Source organism: Eptatretus burgeri, chromosome 3, assembly GCF_056783735.1.
Source record: "Eptatretus burgeri isolate ZD-2024b chromosome 3, Ebu_testis_v1, whole genome shotgun sequence".
Taxonomy (NCBI): domain Eukaryota; kingdom Metazoa; phylum Chordata; class Myxini; order Myxiniformes; family Myxinidae; genus Eptatretus; species Eptatretus burgeri.
In genome coordinates, this window is record NC_140963.1 from 41,411,449 (window position 1) to 41,429,242 (window position 17,794).

General features: G+C 40.9%; 1 protein-coding gene across 4 annotated transcripts in view; it reads left to right on the top strand.

The window, feature by feature from the left end:
* The window catches only part of LOC147029759 (uncharacterized), a 31,593-nt gene extending 15,754 nt beyond the window's left edge, over positions 1 to 15,839 (top strand). The window contains exons 1-8 of one of the 4 annotated variants that reach the window (XM_085873080.1): positions 11,304 to 11,384; positions 11,481 to 11,654; positions 11,825 to 12,062; positions 12,267 to 12,411; positions 12,545 to 12,652; positions 12,855 to 13,013; positions 14,146 to 14,287; positions 15,017 to 15,839. In XM_085873080.1, the coding sequence (XP_085729206.1) occupies positions 11,645 to 11,654; positions 11,825 to 12,062; positions 12,267 to 12,411; positions 12,545 to 12,652; positions 12,855 to 13,013; positions 14,146 to 14,287; positions 15,017 to 15,030 (816 nt within the window). In that variant the 5' untranslated portion in view covers positions 11,304 to 11,384; positions 11,481 to 11,644 and the 3' untranslated portion in view covers positions 15,031 to 15,839. Of the gene's footprint in view, positions 1 to 11,303; positions 11,385 to 11,480; positions 11,655 to 11,824; positions 12,063 to 12,266; positions 12,412 to 12,544; positions 12,653 to 12,854; positions 13,014 to 14,145; positions 14,288 to 15,016 lie in introns of those variants that run through there. The other 3 variants (XM_085873077.1, XM_085873078.1, XM_085873079.1) reach the window with 3 other exon arrangements.
* Positions 15,840 to 17,794: the final 1,955 nt, after the last annotated feature.

Consider the following 17,794-nt stretch of genomic DNA (forward strand, 5'->3'; position numbering starts at 1 on the left):
GGCCCAAACCCGTGGTCTAGTGGGAATACATGTCATTTATGCATGCTGTGACTCTTCAGGATAGCCGTTTTTCTTTTACTATCTTTATTTTGGACCAACCGCCATTATTACCACCACCAACCACGTCTCAACAGTCGTCACAACATCAACCACCCACCACAACGCCGCTTCACCACAACAGCCACGACCTTTACCATCACACCTCGCAACCGTCGCATCGCCACCGTTCTTGCGCCGCTTGTGGGTACCGGTATTGGACTCGTGCAGGGCGCGCGCCGAACAGCGTGTACAAAACCACGGACTTTCCGCTCCAAAAACGGATCAAAAACGACTCACGCCCACTTTTGTTCCGTCCAATCGGTGAGCAAGGGGCGATTTGGCCCCGCCTCCAGGGCGTTGGAGGGCGGTCGTTATATGCAAATTCATGGATCAAAATGCATTCACGCCCACTTTTTCTCGGGCCAATGGGGAGCGAGGTGAAAGGTCGAAGGCAGGGGGTCAAAGGCGAAGCCACGGGGCTTATATAAGCGGCTGCGTTCGTCAGAAAGTGGTCGTCGTGTGCGTTGGAGTTAAGACTTCGCAGTCGGTGGGAGATCGCAGGAGGAAGAGTTCGGAGTTGGAGTCGGAGCGAAGAGGACGGAGCTGTGGAGAGGCGGCGGCGGCGAAGGCAGACGAGGGGGTGCTCGCGTCGGTGCCGGGAGCTGCACACCAGGGAGGTCGACGGCGCGACCTGGTCGAGGTGGAGACGCTCGTCGCGGGACCCGAGACAGAGTAAAAATCCTCCTTTCCCCGAGCATCAGCAACCCCCTCCTGTTTCCCCCCGCGCTGAGATAGTGCGACCAAGGGGGCCCCCTTCCCACCCCCTACCAGACACTGTCCGCGAGGCCCGCGGAGTTGAGGCACCACCGCCGCTCCGCGTCTCATCACCAGACGGGTAGGCCCGACACGGTCTCGGCCCCAGGCCCGCCTACTCCCTCATCCTGGAGGGTGGTTCTCTTTTCTTTTGTTTTGGGAATGTGTGTTGTCGGCGCCGTCTGTGAAGTAAAATTGTATACGTGTTGCCGTGTGCTCGCGTAGTCGGTATTAGATCTGCATTGTCGCATTTGCTTTTTGTCTTCTTTTCTATGTGCTTTTGGTGGAATTGTATATGTGTGCTTTCCGTTCATCGCGAATAAATGTGCTTTATGTTGAACTGTTTCCCGCTTCGCTTCGTCATTTCTCTCATTGAATCCTCATCTTGCTTCACGTAAAGGGTTGGTAGTGGGCTGAATACACCCGATAATTAATCGAACCGTCGAGGCCGACGATAACACCGCTCGGTTATCCCGATAGTACGGAACGGGTCGCTTAAGTGGCCCGTGTTCGAAGTCGACCTGCGGCGAGGTGCGATCGCCCGGTCTACCCTCCGTGTGGGTACTTAGGTAGGTCGAATTTGGCGAGCAACCCTATCCCACGCGGGGGCCGATTGGCTCGATCGCGGTGAGACCGACAGGTCCACCCGTGACTGGTTCCCGGCGTTAGTCCGAGAGGGTCACGACTGGATTGTCCGTCCGGTGGGCGACGTGCCGCGATTCGAGTTACGTGGCCGTTCGCACGCCGGCGGGCGCGAATCCGCAACAGTATCTATGATTTGGATGATACTATTATCATCTTAAACTCCACTAAAAAAGAAGATTACTTCAAGGTAAATGCAATAACTGGAACAGACTGGAATGCAAATGGTACAAAAAGTTTTGAAATAAATAATCAACAAACCTATTTGAATCTATCCGAAAGTTTCTTGTTGTGTAAATTTAAATTCACTTAGGCTGGGAATAACACAAACGCTACACTCGTAAATGATTTCTTCTGGAAAATGTTTGATAGTGTTCGTTTGTACATTGGAACACAAGAAGTTGAAGCAGTTGATTATGTCTCTGCTGTATCTGAAATGATGAAATTTACACCATATACATTCAGCGATAGAATGGGAAAGGGAGCTGTCGAAGGTTTTATTCCTGATATGTCAACGGGAACAACCACAGACCCTGGATATACTCAAAGGAAAGGAACGTATACTGATACAAAAGCAGTTAATAGTTTTACTGTGGCAGTTCCTCTTAAAGATATATTTGGATTTTGTGATCATGATAAAGTTCTGTATGGTCTTAAAATTAGATTTCAACTTCAAAGGAATGACAATGAAAATAGATTACTTTTTGGTGTTGGTAGTGCTTTTGGTGAGCAGAATAAATTTGTAATTGATGAAATGAGTTGGTATATTAATGAATATACTCCTAATCTTAAAACAGAAGAGATGTTGAAGAGAAGACTTAACTCAAAGAAACCACTCAGTGTATCATACCTCAAAAGAAGATGTCAACACGTTAAACTAAACCAAACCACTTACACATGGAATTTGGGTGTTCTGGAAGAAAAGCCACGATATCTGTGGAACATTTAAAAAAAAAAAACAGATGGCGATACTGCTATTGATAAGAATAATGCATTGAGTGATAATGCTTGGGTGAAACAACTTCGTGTTTCTCCAGATGGAACATTTTATCCACAAGATAGATTGGAAATTAATTGGGAAAAAAATGATTTTGCTGAAGCATACAAGTCTTACCAAAAGGTGTGTGAAAGTAATGGAAATAAAGAACCTATTTTGGATATGACAGCATTTAAAAGTTTGTATACAATCTATGCGTTTGACCTGAGTGCTCCAAAGGAAACTATATAGTCTAATCGAGTCGATACTTCCCTTTACATTGAAAGAGGAGAGAGTGAAGAAGTTGATGCATATTGTTTGCTTTTGGAATAAAGGGAATTACAGATTAATACAGATAATGGTGCTATGATTAGTCTCACATAATTTTTTGTTAAATAAAAGAGTGGCAAAGTACCAACTGGGGTATATGTTAATCAAATCAATCTTCATAAACTATCATCTTGTGTTCAAAATAAAAAGCCTTGTACGATTAACGTTAATACAATTCAGAGAAAAGGAGCAGTAAGAGTTGATGTTTTGCTCACAAGAGAGCAGGTTAAAATCTTGAATGATACTGGCTCACTTAAAATTAAAATGACAAAACCAATGTTGAAAAAATATTCAATAAGAGAGACGAGTGGAGGATTTCTCCCATTTCTAATTCCTTTATTTGCTGGTTTAAGTGTGGTTGGAGCATTGACGGGTGGTATTTCAACAGCGGTGAAAACTGCCAATGAAAGGAAGGCTCAACTCCGGGCTCAAAAAGAATTGGAAAGACATAACAAAGAGTTGGAGAAACAAATTAGTGGAAGTGGTGTAATTGCAAATTTTGCTGAAAAACTTGAAAGTCTGCCTGATAAAGCGAGATTGTTAGTTGGAGATATGCTTTCTTCTATCGCACAAGCAGGTGTAAAATTAACTTAAAGGGGTAATGGATTATATCTTTCTAATAAATAAATGAGCATTGATGAGTGGTTTGAAGAATTTGGAAAGAATACAACTTGTCAAATATTGTAAGAAAATAAAAATTCATAATGTGGTTATTTTTATGAGAGATGAATGAACAAACATGCCTAAACATACAAAGAATATTATTATGAACTTAGAAGATAATAATGGGAACGGTTCTCATTGGGTTTGTATTTTTAATAGTCAAGACAAATATTATTTTGATAGTTTTGATCTTCCACCACCTGTTGAAGTCATAAAATTCTTACAGAATGGTGTTTATCAAACATTTCAAGTCCAATAATTAAATTCCAAGTGTTGTGCTCAATTATGTCTATATGTGTTATTTCAACTCAACAAAAATAAAAATTTTTATGACTATTTTTAATCTAATATAAATGACTTATCTTGGTAAAGATGGTTCTGTCTTTGGTGTATCCCAAGAACTGGATATTGATGTATCAAATTATTACACAAAGGCACAGGCTCAATGACATAAATATAGTATAACCAAAAATATTAATGTGAAAAATGCTTATAAATTAAAAAATTATCCAAGTCCGACTGACGCGAATGACTTGGTGAGATTAAGCGATTTATCACAATATATATCCTTAAACAAAACGGCCGTGTATTCCAAAGATACAGAAGTGTTGATTTTATCTCCAGGTCATACAGAATTCACAGTTCGAATTAAAATAATTTTTTATAAAGAAGGGCGTATCGTTTGTATGAGAATAGAACAATGGGGGTATGATATGAATGATTTAGGGTATAATTGGTCATTTAAAATTGACCTAGAAGACCTGGAACAATTAAATCAGTCTCGTAAGGAAGATTATTATCCACTTGGTATGGAGAATGAGTTTTGTGGAGTCACGATTAGTAAACAACAAATAAAATAATTTAATAAGGGTAAATATAATAATGGTTTTGCCCTCATTTTATCATGAAAACAGAAAAAACAGGATTATATATAATAAGTAAGGAAATACAAAATGAATTAACTATGGGAAGATGGGGAGGTGTTTCGTGTCATAATATTATTCTGACATATATTTCTAAGACATAAATGACAGCAAGAAGACTTCAAGAAAATTATCATTTCTGTGTCCAAGCATACCTTCAACAAAAGGGTATTCGGTATTTTAATAAATATGTTCTACAACATAAGAATGAGGTATTTTCAATAAAAGATTGGCATAATGCTGATGTTGATAAACCAACAACTTTGGATTTAATTAAAATGTTAAATAATGAAAAAATTATAAGGTTAAGAAAACATAAGGCTCTTTTAGAAATTCAAAAGAAATTTTATTGGTTTCCTGTTGTAAAAAAAATTATTTTGGATACAGGAATTACAAGAAATCCCGATGAATATATGTATAATATTCTATGGGGTGTAAGCGATTCAAGGATAGTCAGGGACGAGGAAGGAGTTGAAGAGAGAGAGAGGAGAAGAAAGAGAAGAGAGACAAGGAGGAGAGAGAGAAGAGAGAGATGGAGGAGAGGGAGGAGAGGGAGGAAAGAGCGACAATGAATAAATATGGAAACCGGTGAGATTAAAAAAAGATTGGAGGTATTACAGGAAATAAATGAATCTCAACGTACCGAGGAGGAAAACAAAGAATTGACAAGTCTATTTGCAATATTTTCGACAAGACTATTGACATCGTTTTCAAGGACAAGATATTGACTTTGATTAAATTTTTTCATTTTTTTCCGAAATAAATGGAGAGAGTAAAGACGTTTATAAGGATTCTTTATGTTTTAAAAATTAAGATTCAAATGTAAATGTTGGAAACTAAAAAGGTTTTTGCACTCTGTAGGAATTTTTCTCATAAATAAATGAGTTATTGTCTCAAATGTAAAAAGAAAACTTATACTAAAAATATTTCATATTTTAAAAGTAAAAATAGTAGGATCATACAAAAAGGGACATGTTCGGTGTGTGGTTCAAAAAAGAGCCAACTTATTTCGAAACACACATCGAGGAGATATACAAAAGTTTTTATCAGGAAGTAAATTTACAACTACTGGAATACCAGGGGAATTACATCTACCAGGGTATTCTTTCTGTGGTCCAGGCACAAACTTCGATAAAAGATTAGATGAGGCAGACAATCCTAAATTATGGAGTAAGCCCATCAATAGGGTTGATGAAGTGTGCATGAGACACGATATTGATTATGGGAATACCACAACTTTGGAAGAAAAGCAGGAAGCCGATAGAGAAATGTTGTATAATTTTGTCTGATACAAAATCCAACCTTGTGAGAAAAAGTTGATAGGTTCATCGTGAAGAAGATGATTCGTGCTAAATTGACACTTGAGCTTGGAAATTCAAAAAACTTATAGGCTCTAATGATGTCATTAAGACTGAAGAGCAATTAGCTGATGAATTACATAAACCAATATTCACAAAGTTTCATAGCTGGAAGGTTTATTCCAAGGAAGTTGATTATATCTGGTCTGCTGATTTGATAGAACTCAATAATGATGAGGGGTACAAGTATGCTTTAACTGTTATTGATTTGAGGAGTAGATACGCGTGGGTTGTCCCTTTAAAAAACAAAACAGGTAATACTCTTATGCTAGCTTTTCAACAGATATTTAATAAAAGTAAGAGAAAACCTAAAAAATTGTGGACTGATGAGGGTGGAGAGTTTTATAACAAGACATTTATGAATTTTCTCAAAAAATAACACCATTACATTATACAGTACTTTTAATGAAGGAAAAGCCATTGTTATTCAACGTTTTAATCGTACCTTAAAATAGAGACTATATAAAAAATTCACACAACTCGGTTCACAACAATGGTCATCTTTTATTCAGGATATTGTGGATAAGCATAATGACACGATTCACACGTCAACGAATATGAAACCATCAGAAACATTTACAAAATTTAAATATGAAAAAGAGATTAATGTCAGAAAACCTAAATTCAAAGTTGGTGATATCGTAAGAATATATAGATGGAAATCTCATTTTGAAAAGGGTTATACTAAACGATGGACGAACGAACTTTTTAAAATTGTTGATGTAATAGATACGGTTCCTTGGACTTATAAGGTATATGATTTAGAAGGGGAAGAGATTTTAGGTTCATTTTATTCACAGGAATTACAAAAGACAAAATTAAGCAGATAATACCCATGGGAGCAATTGGTTGGCGCTTCACTCCCCTCTACTATACACCGTTGTGGACACTTGAGGGCCAAGTCCGAGGTGTATAACAGGTGGCATCTGCCATGTATAATGTGTGTTAAGGGGGGATGTTCTTAGATCTGTGAACCCAAAACACAGAATCCTCAACTTAATAGTCAAGGCTTATCGTGTGTGTGTGTGTGTGTGTGTGTGTGTGTGTGTGTGTGTGTGTGTGTGTGTGTGTGTGTGTGTGTGTGTGTGTGTGTGTGTGTGTGTGTGTGTGTGTGTGTGTCCCAACCCTCACATTCAAAATCTCAACCCCCCAACCCTCACATTCAAAATCCCAACCCCCCAACCCTCACATTCAAAATCTCAACCCCAACCCAACCCTCGCCCAACACAGTCTTTTTTTTCAATACGTATTTCAACAATATATATTTTTTATGTTTTTTTTTTTTCTCTTCCAATTCTGTCTTTTAAGACTCTTCCCAGAACTAACAATATATATATTTTTTTAATGTTTTTTTCTCTTCTTCCAATTCTGTCTTTTAAGGCTTTCAGGTTTGATGAAGTAGAAAGGAGTAAGAACTTTCCTGCACTTTCTTCCCAGAACTTTCTTGATATTGCTCTCATCAAGCACCATCCAAGAAAGAACTACATCGATAGGTTTAGATCCCAAAGCGTGGTAGAAACCACGTTTCAAGTCTCCAAAATAAACCCAACTTTCCAAGTCTCCCAGGTATAACCACATTCCTCTTGAGTTTCCAAGATACGTATCACATTGTGAGTTATCAAGCCAGAACCCACATTTCAAGTCTCCAAAAATATAACCATCTATGCAAGACTCCAAGGTAGAACCACAATTTCCAGAAATATTGTGGGTTTCGGTGATAGATCTCACATAGTATAACTGTAGATCATCAAGGAAAACTCCATTTTTCCAATTTTATGGGTTTCAGTGATAGATCTCACATAGTATAACTGTGGATCATCAAGGAAATCTCCATTTTTCAAAATGTCTGAAATTTGTGAGTCTCCAAGGTCGGTTCCATATTTAGAACCATCTTGGCATAACCCGTTTCCCGAGTCTCCAAGGTAGTCATTTAAACCATCAAGGCAGAACTCATTTACTGAATTTTTTTTTTTTTTTTTTTTTTTAATTTGTGAGTCTCCAAGGTAAAACTTGTATTCTGGCTCATCAAGGTATAACTTGTTCAGTGGGTATTGTCTTGATAACTCACAATGAGTACTATTGCTGTAAAACTCTTTCAGGATTTTGCTGGTCTCCAAGGTATAACTCATTGGTTGGGTCATCAAGGACGAGCTCGTTCTGTGGGTCTTGGTCGCTCACAAGGTCTTCAACCAAACCAACAATTTCGTCCCAAGTTGTGGCAAAAACAGTATTTTCATTTTGTATTTCAGAGACAATTTCCTGTGAGAGAAAATAATAATATATTAATAAAGTGATTTAATTATTAAATGAGTATGCTTCAATCAAACTCTGTAAATAGGAAAATAAAATCTTACCTCAATGGATAAGAGGTTTGAATCCAGTTCATCAACTTGAAGGTTTAGTTCCATACAAGTAGTAGAACTCCAAGGAACCCCAAAGTCAACACAGCACTCCATTCTCAATGAAAGTAAAAAAAAAAAATGTTTAAAATGGAGTCTGGGCTTGAAGCTTATATACAGAAAGACTGGTTTCCCTGGGCAACCCCAGGCAAAGCCCAGGCAAGCCTTGTGAGTCAGATCTTGTAATGTTGTTTTGTACAGTCAGATGTTGTAATGTTGTGTTAGAATGGAGAATTTTTTTTATGGAGGATTCTTTGAAAATTCCCTGGACAAGCCCAGGCAAACCTTGTGAGTCAGATGTTAGAATGGAGAAATTTTTTTTCAAAATGGAGAATTGTTTGAAAATTGCCTGGGCAAGCCCAGACAAGCCTTCGTTGGGAAATTTTTCAAAACCATAACATTCTAGAATTTTGTAGTGATTTCTTTGTGAGTCAGAGATGAACTGGAAATGATGTTTAAGAGTCGGCGAGGCTTAGTAAAAGTGGGCGGGGCTTAGGAAAATGGGCGTGGCTTATGCAAAATACCTCACGAAAAGTGGGTGGGGTTTAGCAAAAGTGGGTGGAGCTTATGCAAAAAATAATCGGAGCTCAGGAGGTAGTCAGACGAGAGCATTAAGAGAACTTTATCATTTCGTAATGGCACAAAAGGGGTATCTTAAAAAATATAAAGATTCAACTGTTTTATTTTTAAATATTTTAGATGGGGATTATTGTGCAAAGAAAATTAAACTATTGAAGGAATTTGAGAATAAACAAATCTTTATAGGTTCAATGAGTGAGCGAAACAATATGCATGGCTTATTTGAAAAAGAGTGCCCCGAGGCTTACATGTTTCAGATATTTCTTTAGAATCACCTTTAACAAATCACATTACTACTTTACTACTTGAACAAATCTTTATCTTATTGCATTGGTTATTTAAAAAAAAGTGCCCCAAGGTTAAAAGGGGAGACAAATAAATATACCTTGGGATAAAAAGGGGGTTTATTTTTTAGCGAAAAAAAAAAAATGAATTGCTGAGAATCCCCCATTCATAAACATGGGGGAAAGTGAGACAGAATCAGTATATTCACCCTACAAGTGTGAACGTCAGCGTCAGTGTTGGCTTGGCAGTGATCAGGTTTGAGGTGCCGGAGATCGACTTGTCTGGTCTGGTCGGCTTGGCAGTGATCGGGTTTGAGGTGCCGGAGATCGACTTGTCTGGTCTGGTCGGCTTGGCAGTGCCTGGCATCCGACGCTTTTCCTCCGTCCATGGTGCTTGGAGTGGCATCGTGTTGCGGGTTCGAGTCCCATCAAGCCGGATTGTCGAAGACCACACGAGGTGGACAGGTCCAAGTGCAGGCTCTGGTCTCCAGCTCCCTTTCCACAAGCTGGAAGACTTCAATAAAGACCATTGGGGTGTGTGTGTGTGTGTGTGTGTGTGTGTGTGTGTGTGTGTGTGTGTGTGTGTGTGTGTGTGTGTGTGTGTGTGTGTGTGTGTGTGTGTGTGTGTGCGCGCGCGCGTGCGCCTGTCTATAAGTAAAACTGTTAAGTGCCTTGTACATTATTTGCATTTCATTTCTATTAGTCATGATAATTCTGCTTCATACGTGCTCCCCTCCTTCCCCACCTATTATAAATAAACCCTTGTGTTAAATGTATCAGTTCGTTTTTGTGTTTCTTTTATTGGTTTGACATGCTGTGTGTTGGGAATTAGCCAGGCTGTTGCCGCTGTAACAGGGACATTTGGACCGACGAAAGCTCTGTTACCATCCGCTCGGATCGCACACGGTTCGAGTACGCTAGCGACTCGTTCTGTACGAGCATCGTCGACGGTGAATTTCCCAGGTAGTTGGATGGCGTGAGTACTTAGGTAAATTAGTTAGACAAGTGGACCCTACCTCACGCCATCAAAATATTGGCGAACTTCGGTCTGATAAGGGACCCGTCAGCTCCGGAGTTATCTGGGGTGACGACCTATACATTCCGGGTGATTGGCGGAGTCGACCCTGCAGCTCCATCTGGTGGTCGTGCTCGCAGCCGATACCCGGCCCCGCAACAGTATCGCCTCTTGCGCACTTGCTCTTGGTGGACAGACGTTTGATTACAGCTCATCGAACTGTTAATATCTGCCTCATTGGCCAACAAAAAGTACGATTGTGTACAAGCTCCATGCATGGGACTTTGTTTTTTTTTGTGGTTCCCAACTCACCGCTACACATACCTCAAGCCTGTCATTCCATCTATTACTTAATTTATTGCATCGGAACGAGAAAATGCCAAACACACCAAGCAAAATAAAGAATGCTTTTCTGCGCAGCAGGTCAGCCACTTGTGATTAGTTCTGTCTTTACATCTGAGCACTTTCTGCACAATGCTCTTGGTAGTATTTTGATTTGAATGGTATTTGAAAAAAAATGTTAGCTTAGTTGAATAGGGACGAGCAAGGTAATTAAATGCAATTTGTCTGTCAGGAGTTACTGTTCCCATTCTCATCCTCCGTTGTGCCTTGCTGAAACAACCCTCCTCAATCACATTGTTTTCTACCTGCTCTCGCTGATCATCAGCTGTTCCCATTGACCTGGAAAGTTAGGGAAAGTCGGGGAATTGAGGTTGGTCAGGGAAAGTCAGATGCTGTGTTTCAGACTCCTCGGTTGCACAACCTGTGGTGGGTGCAGCAGCATCCTCAGCTGCCTTTTCTTCCTCGGTCACACTCCCAGTCCTTAACTCTACCTCGGTGCTAGCTTCTGCGCTAACCTCAGGTCCACCAGCTGCATTAGTCAGCAGATTTAAGACAAAATAGGTTGGTTATCTTTGCACAATTTGCAGCATTACTCTAGAAACTTTTGTTTTTTTCTCTTAAATTTTCAGGCCCCCTCCCTCCCCCCTTTTCGTTTTTTTTTTGTTTGTTGTCTTTTTTTTTTTGTTCATGATTCGTTAAAGAAAATTTTGAAATTTGTTGTACGATAAATTTGGAATGTGACGTATTGGTGGGATTTGGCCGTACGATCTTATTAGCCTATTTTGGCTGGTCCAAAAGACATGGGCTGGTGAGGAAGGATGTTTGGTGTTGTCACGGAACGTCATCGGCTCTGCGTGTCTTGGACTTGGACTCGGCCTTGCTATCATCGGCCCCATGTGTTGGACTTGGGCTCAGCCTCGTTACTGTTTTGTGTACACAGTGAGTGCTGTGGTGGTTCAGCCGTTGTCCTGCGGCGGTTTCTAAGCGTGGGGCGATCTGGCACCACTCGTATGCCATGCTGGTAAGGTAATTGTACCATCCATGGACATCTCGACGTAATATCTGCTGGCTATGTCTCAACGTTTCACTTGAGTTCACCTCCCAAACATTTTTGTAGGTTCAGTTCTGCCACGGATCCTCTGATATGTCCTTTCACCGATGCCACCATGAAGTGATACGTGTTAAGGCAAATACGAAAATCGACAAAGGCGGACAGTCTGAGTAGTTTCCTTCTGGACCCAGGGGTCACAAAGTAATTTGCCAACGGACCTACATGCAGCGATGTATGAAGGTGTGTAACAGCTGCATTCAAGTAGTTCCTTGGTATCACTGCACCAAATGTGGGAGTTAATGCCAATCCGAGGTAATAAAAATATTTTAATACAAGAACTATATTGTGTAATGTGTGTATATATTTTTAATTTTTTTAATGCTGATCACATTTGCAATTTCCCCACATAGACCAGCCCTTGGAGTGGACCGGCCCACCGGACATTTGCCCTTGCTGCGCTATGGCCAGCCCGGGCCAGGACTCGACCCTCATGCGAAGCTCCACCAATTATTCAGACAATGGGTCAACAAGCTCTTTGGCTTCTTCTGCACCATTGGGCTCAAACCAGGATCTGCACCCTCCTTGTGAACTAAACCGTACGTTTCCAAGTCATGGGACTACTGGAAATCACGAAGATTCAGTGCCACGGTGCGTTTGTAGCTACATTGCAATAAATTCATATTTCTTACCATTACATGCAGTATAATTGTCAAATTTGATTGATGTGTGCAAATTTCAACTGGTCTTTCATTGGAACTGCACCCAAAAGTTTTATTTCCTTCATGATTACTTGGTTCAAATTACAATAATGCGAGATCCTTGGTTTCTCAATGCCCAACCTCCTCGGAGCAGAGAGAAAAATGGGAAGACGAGACAGTGCTCCACTGCAGTCAAGCTCTCTGTGCTTCTTTCATCACTCAACCTCTCACCTTGGGAACAGTGGGCTGTATGCAAGGTTCAAGAACAACGGCAGCGGCTTGAGAAGCAAGCCCAGGAGGTGGGAAACAATTTTGGAACTTGACATGGAGCATGACCAAATAAGCAAAGCTCGGTTTTTCCCATAAACATGCCCCGATTACAAACCAGCTTTGCTCCAAGAACCCTGGTGTGATTGCACTTTGAGCATGCAGGACCAACGGCGAGAGGACGACGCGAGGCGTAGAGAAGCCGACAAAGCCGAGAGGAAACGTCGTGCAGAGCAGAAGCACAAGGAATGGGTTCGCTTGAAAGACTCAGAGGTGGATTTGACCCTTGAATAAGACAAAGTGATCTTGAGTTTAGATATGGCCTCACGTAGCAAGAAAGTTAAGCTGCATTATTATACAGGATCCACCAAATTTTCTAGATTTGTGACTCGTTTCACAAACTTCGCTCAGAGGATGAATGAAGTGTGCCATTCTGCAAATCGACTAGGTCTGTGCATGTGACTTTTTTTCCCAGATGAAGCTGAAAAAAACGTTGGCAGAGCAGAAGGCCCAGGCAGCGGAAGAAACAAAAGCTGTCGAAAGGAGGCAGGCCCATGACAAAGCCTTGCAGAAATACAATGCCTGGCTGGAGGGGAAGCAAGCAGAGAAAAGGGAGCACAGCCAAAGGAAGAAGGTGAGTTATCTTGTATCAGCACATCATTGTTCTTGGACTTTGAGAGTCAAAACGAACATCGAGCTTTATAGTTCCAATATCAACTTGAATAACCACATTTCACGAGGACGCTTCATTTTTGAGGTGCCCACATGATGAAGCCTCCTGAAATCAATGTTCACTAAATGTATTTTGATAGCAGGTCCTTAAGTGGACCATCTCCAATTCCATTTTTTAGGCACACATGACCCTAGACATCTTTCATTGAAAACCCCAAGTTTTAACACCCAACTCTTTGTTTTTTTTTCCTTTTGGAAATTGTGGTTTCGGAAGTCGGGACCAAGCTGTTAGCTGACCAAACATTTTGTGTTTCAGGAATTGAAATGATTATCCCAAGGCCAATATAACCCTGTTATTGCAGAATTATTTTTGCAGCAATCGAAACTTCAAAAGTATGATGTATCTGAGCTGCCCAAACACAAACTGCTGAGCTGCTTGACAACTTTGCACAGATCAAAAGCTATAAGAAATATCACAATATTGTGCTCAGATTTTCAATGCAAGTTATATCAAAGGGGAACTAGAACCTAAAACAGCTTCGAAACTCGATATCAACTTAACCTGTTCACTCAGGATATTAGATCTTGATTTAAAAAAAAATGAATGTTTCCAGGTGGCCAGATTATGTTCAAATCCATGATGGACTCATAACCAAGCTCTAACTAAAAGTTTTCTTTCTATCAACAATGTGGTCTGTTAGCAAGTGGCCTGCTATCGCTTGCCAAGCCCACCGTTCTGTATCAACTGCTTGGGAATGGAACACACCTGAGATACACACACATACCAAACTTGCTCTGCTTGTCACTTTTAAAGCAAACGGTCTCGGTAACGATAATATTAAACAAACGGCATCCCATGATTTCTGATATGGCTCATAAATAACAAGTTTGTCATTTTGTGTTTCAGGGATTGAAATGATTTTTTTTTTTTGTTGTTTTAATATAACAGCAGCTGACATCCCTACGTCTGGAACCACAATTTTTCGGTTAAAAACTTTCAGATCTTTCCCGAGAAAGATGGCTCGGTAAAACTGAGTGGAAAACTTGGAAGCCGATCAAAACCTGTCATGCAGATTGACTCGTCTACATTACAGGAGCAGACAGAAAAGATGGACAAAGAGAAGCAGAAGCAGAAGGAAGAAGCAGAGCAAGCATTCCACTCATGGCAACAGAAAATAAAGCATCGGTCTCGGCCTAAACCACATGCTCTTGCCTATGTCAACGGACAACTTGTCGGTAAGATTTCCAGAGCTCAGCATGTACTGCAATGCATTTAACTCGGGATTCTGACCAAACATTGCAGCATCCAGGGGGCACATCAGGTGATTATTCATGCTGGGGGGGGGAGGGCCATTTGTGTATGCTGTAACACCTCCGTGGCCTAGCATCTTGTCCTCGCCATGTTCCAGAACTCTACAGCTTACAACTGTAGCTACAGGACAGTGAATTTTTCCTCAAACATAAATATATAAAGTATCCTTAAGGAATAGGAGTATGATGCAATAGACATCACTTCTGGTCTGAGAACGAGGCTGCACCATGCTGCCGCCATTACGGCAGACAAAGCATGGTGTTTATACGAGCAGGCATGTATAGCGACCATGTCATCAGGTCGTAAGTATTTCCCGATGCTAGACTCAGAATTGATTGATGTATTTCAGTGTTGATCTGCACGTGTGTCTGCCGGGCGGCTTAGCCTTAGCTTGTTTCCCGTAACGGCGGACACATTTTGTATCCTGGAGTGATGTGATGTCATTGGATACGACGTATATCGTGCTTCACTTATAATATTCGCATCAAAGATACTTGTGTGTTGCACATATAAGATAAGATTAATTTTTTTAAATGTTGAAATCACCAACGTTAAGCATTCCTGTTATCTACAGAGGTTGAGGGATTGGCTGTTGTTTTTAACTGACATGGCCTGTATGAACATTTTCCTCCTGAATGATACTCCTCGTCCAGATCCTCTGTTTTAATACAATCAAGATCATGGTGCAAAGCCACTTTTGAAAAGGGAGACAACGGAAAGACTTCATTGCCAGCCCAAGTTCGGGGATTTAGAGACTGGCGGGGCACTTCAGGCTGAGGCCGTGCCATGCCATTACATGGGTCTAGTTCAAAATGGTCCTCGCTTTATTACCAAAGCAAGAACCTGCTCTTTAACTGCATTGAAGTTTTGCTTTTCTATACATTTTATTGCTCAAATACCTCACCAAACATGCACTAGCTTTTCGGCCTTTAATCATAGCCACTCGTAGGTTTTCATTTCAGCAATCCTCAACGAATGCAAAAACTTGAAGCAATAATTTTCTTCCACAATTCAGTTACTCTTGGCTGATCACCAGGATATTGTTTCATGCCATATTTGGTTGCCTTCATGCAAATCAACTTTTCTCCCAAATGAGGAAGTTTCCACCATTTATGCTCATTAAGGCAGGTGATTGAGATTGAAACAACTAAATTAACTATCAACAACCACTTCTCTCCACAGACTATTTCAGCCACAGCATCTGTCAAACACCAGCTTTTTGTAACCCCATTCCTTGGAAAGCACCCGACACCCCTATCTCCACCAGCGCCTGCGTACCCAGCCAGAAACCAGAACGCCAGAAACATCCACATGCTCAGCTGAGCCACACAGCCTGTCAGTGGGAGGTCCACTCATGAAAAAGAGAAAATGAATTTGTACAAATGTTCATAAATGTCAACTTTTTAAATGACTGACCTAATGGTCATTTCATTGCAAGAGGCAGTTGTTTATTACATTAAATGTCACTGCAGTTTTTCCCCCTGTATTTGCTCCATTTTTTTTTAAATAATTTTTTTTAAAGAGTTTCTCAGGCCAATATCTCAGCTTATGGAAGAGTGAGGTTAGAGGGTAAAAAATAAATGCACTGAGAGTGGGTCAGATTTGACACAAGCAAGAGAGTAAAGACAAAGTTGAAAGGAAGGAACGAACGAAGGAAACGGTAACCATGCAAGAGGGTAAAGTTCACGGTAGGTATGGGGTGCATGTGTGTGTGGAAGGGTGCATGTGAGATGGTGATGCACAGCTTCCTTGAGGCTCCTGCATGAAGAGTATGATTGAACAGGTTACAGAGAAAAAGTTCCACAAACAGGAGAAATGAGGATACAGAGTGGAGGAATGTGATGAGCTCATACTGGGGGGGGGGGGGGGGGTAACTGGGATTACTGAAAAAAACAAAAAACAGAGGAGAGTCAAAAGCAAACTTCCTTTTAAAAAGTGCAACACTGGGTTGTAACAAAACTTCATGCAGCATCAGGCATTTGTATGTACTTCTCTCCCTTCAAACTATCCCTTTCAACACAGAGGCAGCCCTTTGTCTCTTGTCAACACCAATGACTCTTCCTTTCAATAGCAGTCATTTTTGGCTTGAGCAATGGGCCAACACTTATTGTAATGTGGACATGGAAAGCTCCTTCTGCCCAGTAAGAATAAAACTTGACAGGTTTGGTCAGAAAATAAAGACGCTGGAGTATTGGAATGATGTCCTCGACGTGGTGGCAATTACTTTTCCACAAATTCACATCTGGAGGCAATTGGTTAAATTATGGCAGGTGCTGCATTTCCTATTGAACATGCAACTCACTTTGTCCCCTTCAAGCATTGCCATAACCATCATAGCCTTCCCACAGCATTCATAAACCAACAACCAAACACAAGCATGAACATAGTAGCAAGATGACTCATTGGGAGAAAAAGTTTGCTTCAGTTGTTTTATTACAATTTAAAACCCTGACCAAATCAAAGCAGTTGAATCTTATGTCATTGTCTAGAGCCTGGTGTTGGCTCAGTGGTTAGAGTGGCGGCTTAGAATCCGCGATCCCAAAGTCCTGTGTTCAAGCCCCGTTGGCTGCTGAATTAAAAAAATTTTGCTTCAAAGTTGTTTTATTACAATTTAAAACCCTGACCAAATCAAAGCAGTCGAATCTTATAACATTGTCTGGAGCTTGGTGTTGGCTCAGTGGTGAGGGTGGTGGCAAAGGATCCAGATGATCTGAAGGTCCTGAGTTCAAGCCCTGTCAGCTGCTGAATTAAAAAAAAATTTGCTTCAAGGTTGTTTTATTACAATTTAAAACCCTGACCAAATCAAAGCAGTCGAATCTTATAACATTGTCTGGAGCTTGGTGTTGGCTCAGTGGTGAGGGTGGTGGCAAAGGACTTCAAGGTTGTTTTATTACAATTTAAAACCCTGACCAAATCAAAGCAGTCAAATCTTATAACATTGTCTGGAGCTTGGTGTTGGCTCAGTGGTGAGGGTGGTGGCAAAGGATCCAGATGATCTGAAGGTCCTGAGTTCAAGCCCTGTCAGCTGCTGAATTAAAAAAAAATTGCTTCAAGGTTGTTTTATTACAATTTAAAACACTGACCAAATCAAAGCAGTCGAATCTTATAACATTGTCTGGAGCTTGGTGTTGGCTCAGTGGTTAGGGTGGTGGCTTTGGATCCAAGATCCTAAGGTCTAAGGTCCTGAGTTCAAGCCCTGTCAGCCACTGAATTAAAAAAAAATTTGCTTCAGTTGTTTTATTACAATTTAAAACCCTGACCAAATCAAAGCAGTCAAATCTTGACATTGTCTGGAGCCTGGTGTTGGCTCAGTGGTTAGGGTGGCAGCTTAGGATCCTCTTAGGATCCTCGATCCCAAGGTCCTGAGTTCAAGCCCCGTCGGCCGTTGAATTAATGCACCAGGGGGTTGACTCAGCCTGTCAACCTTCCAA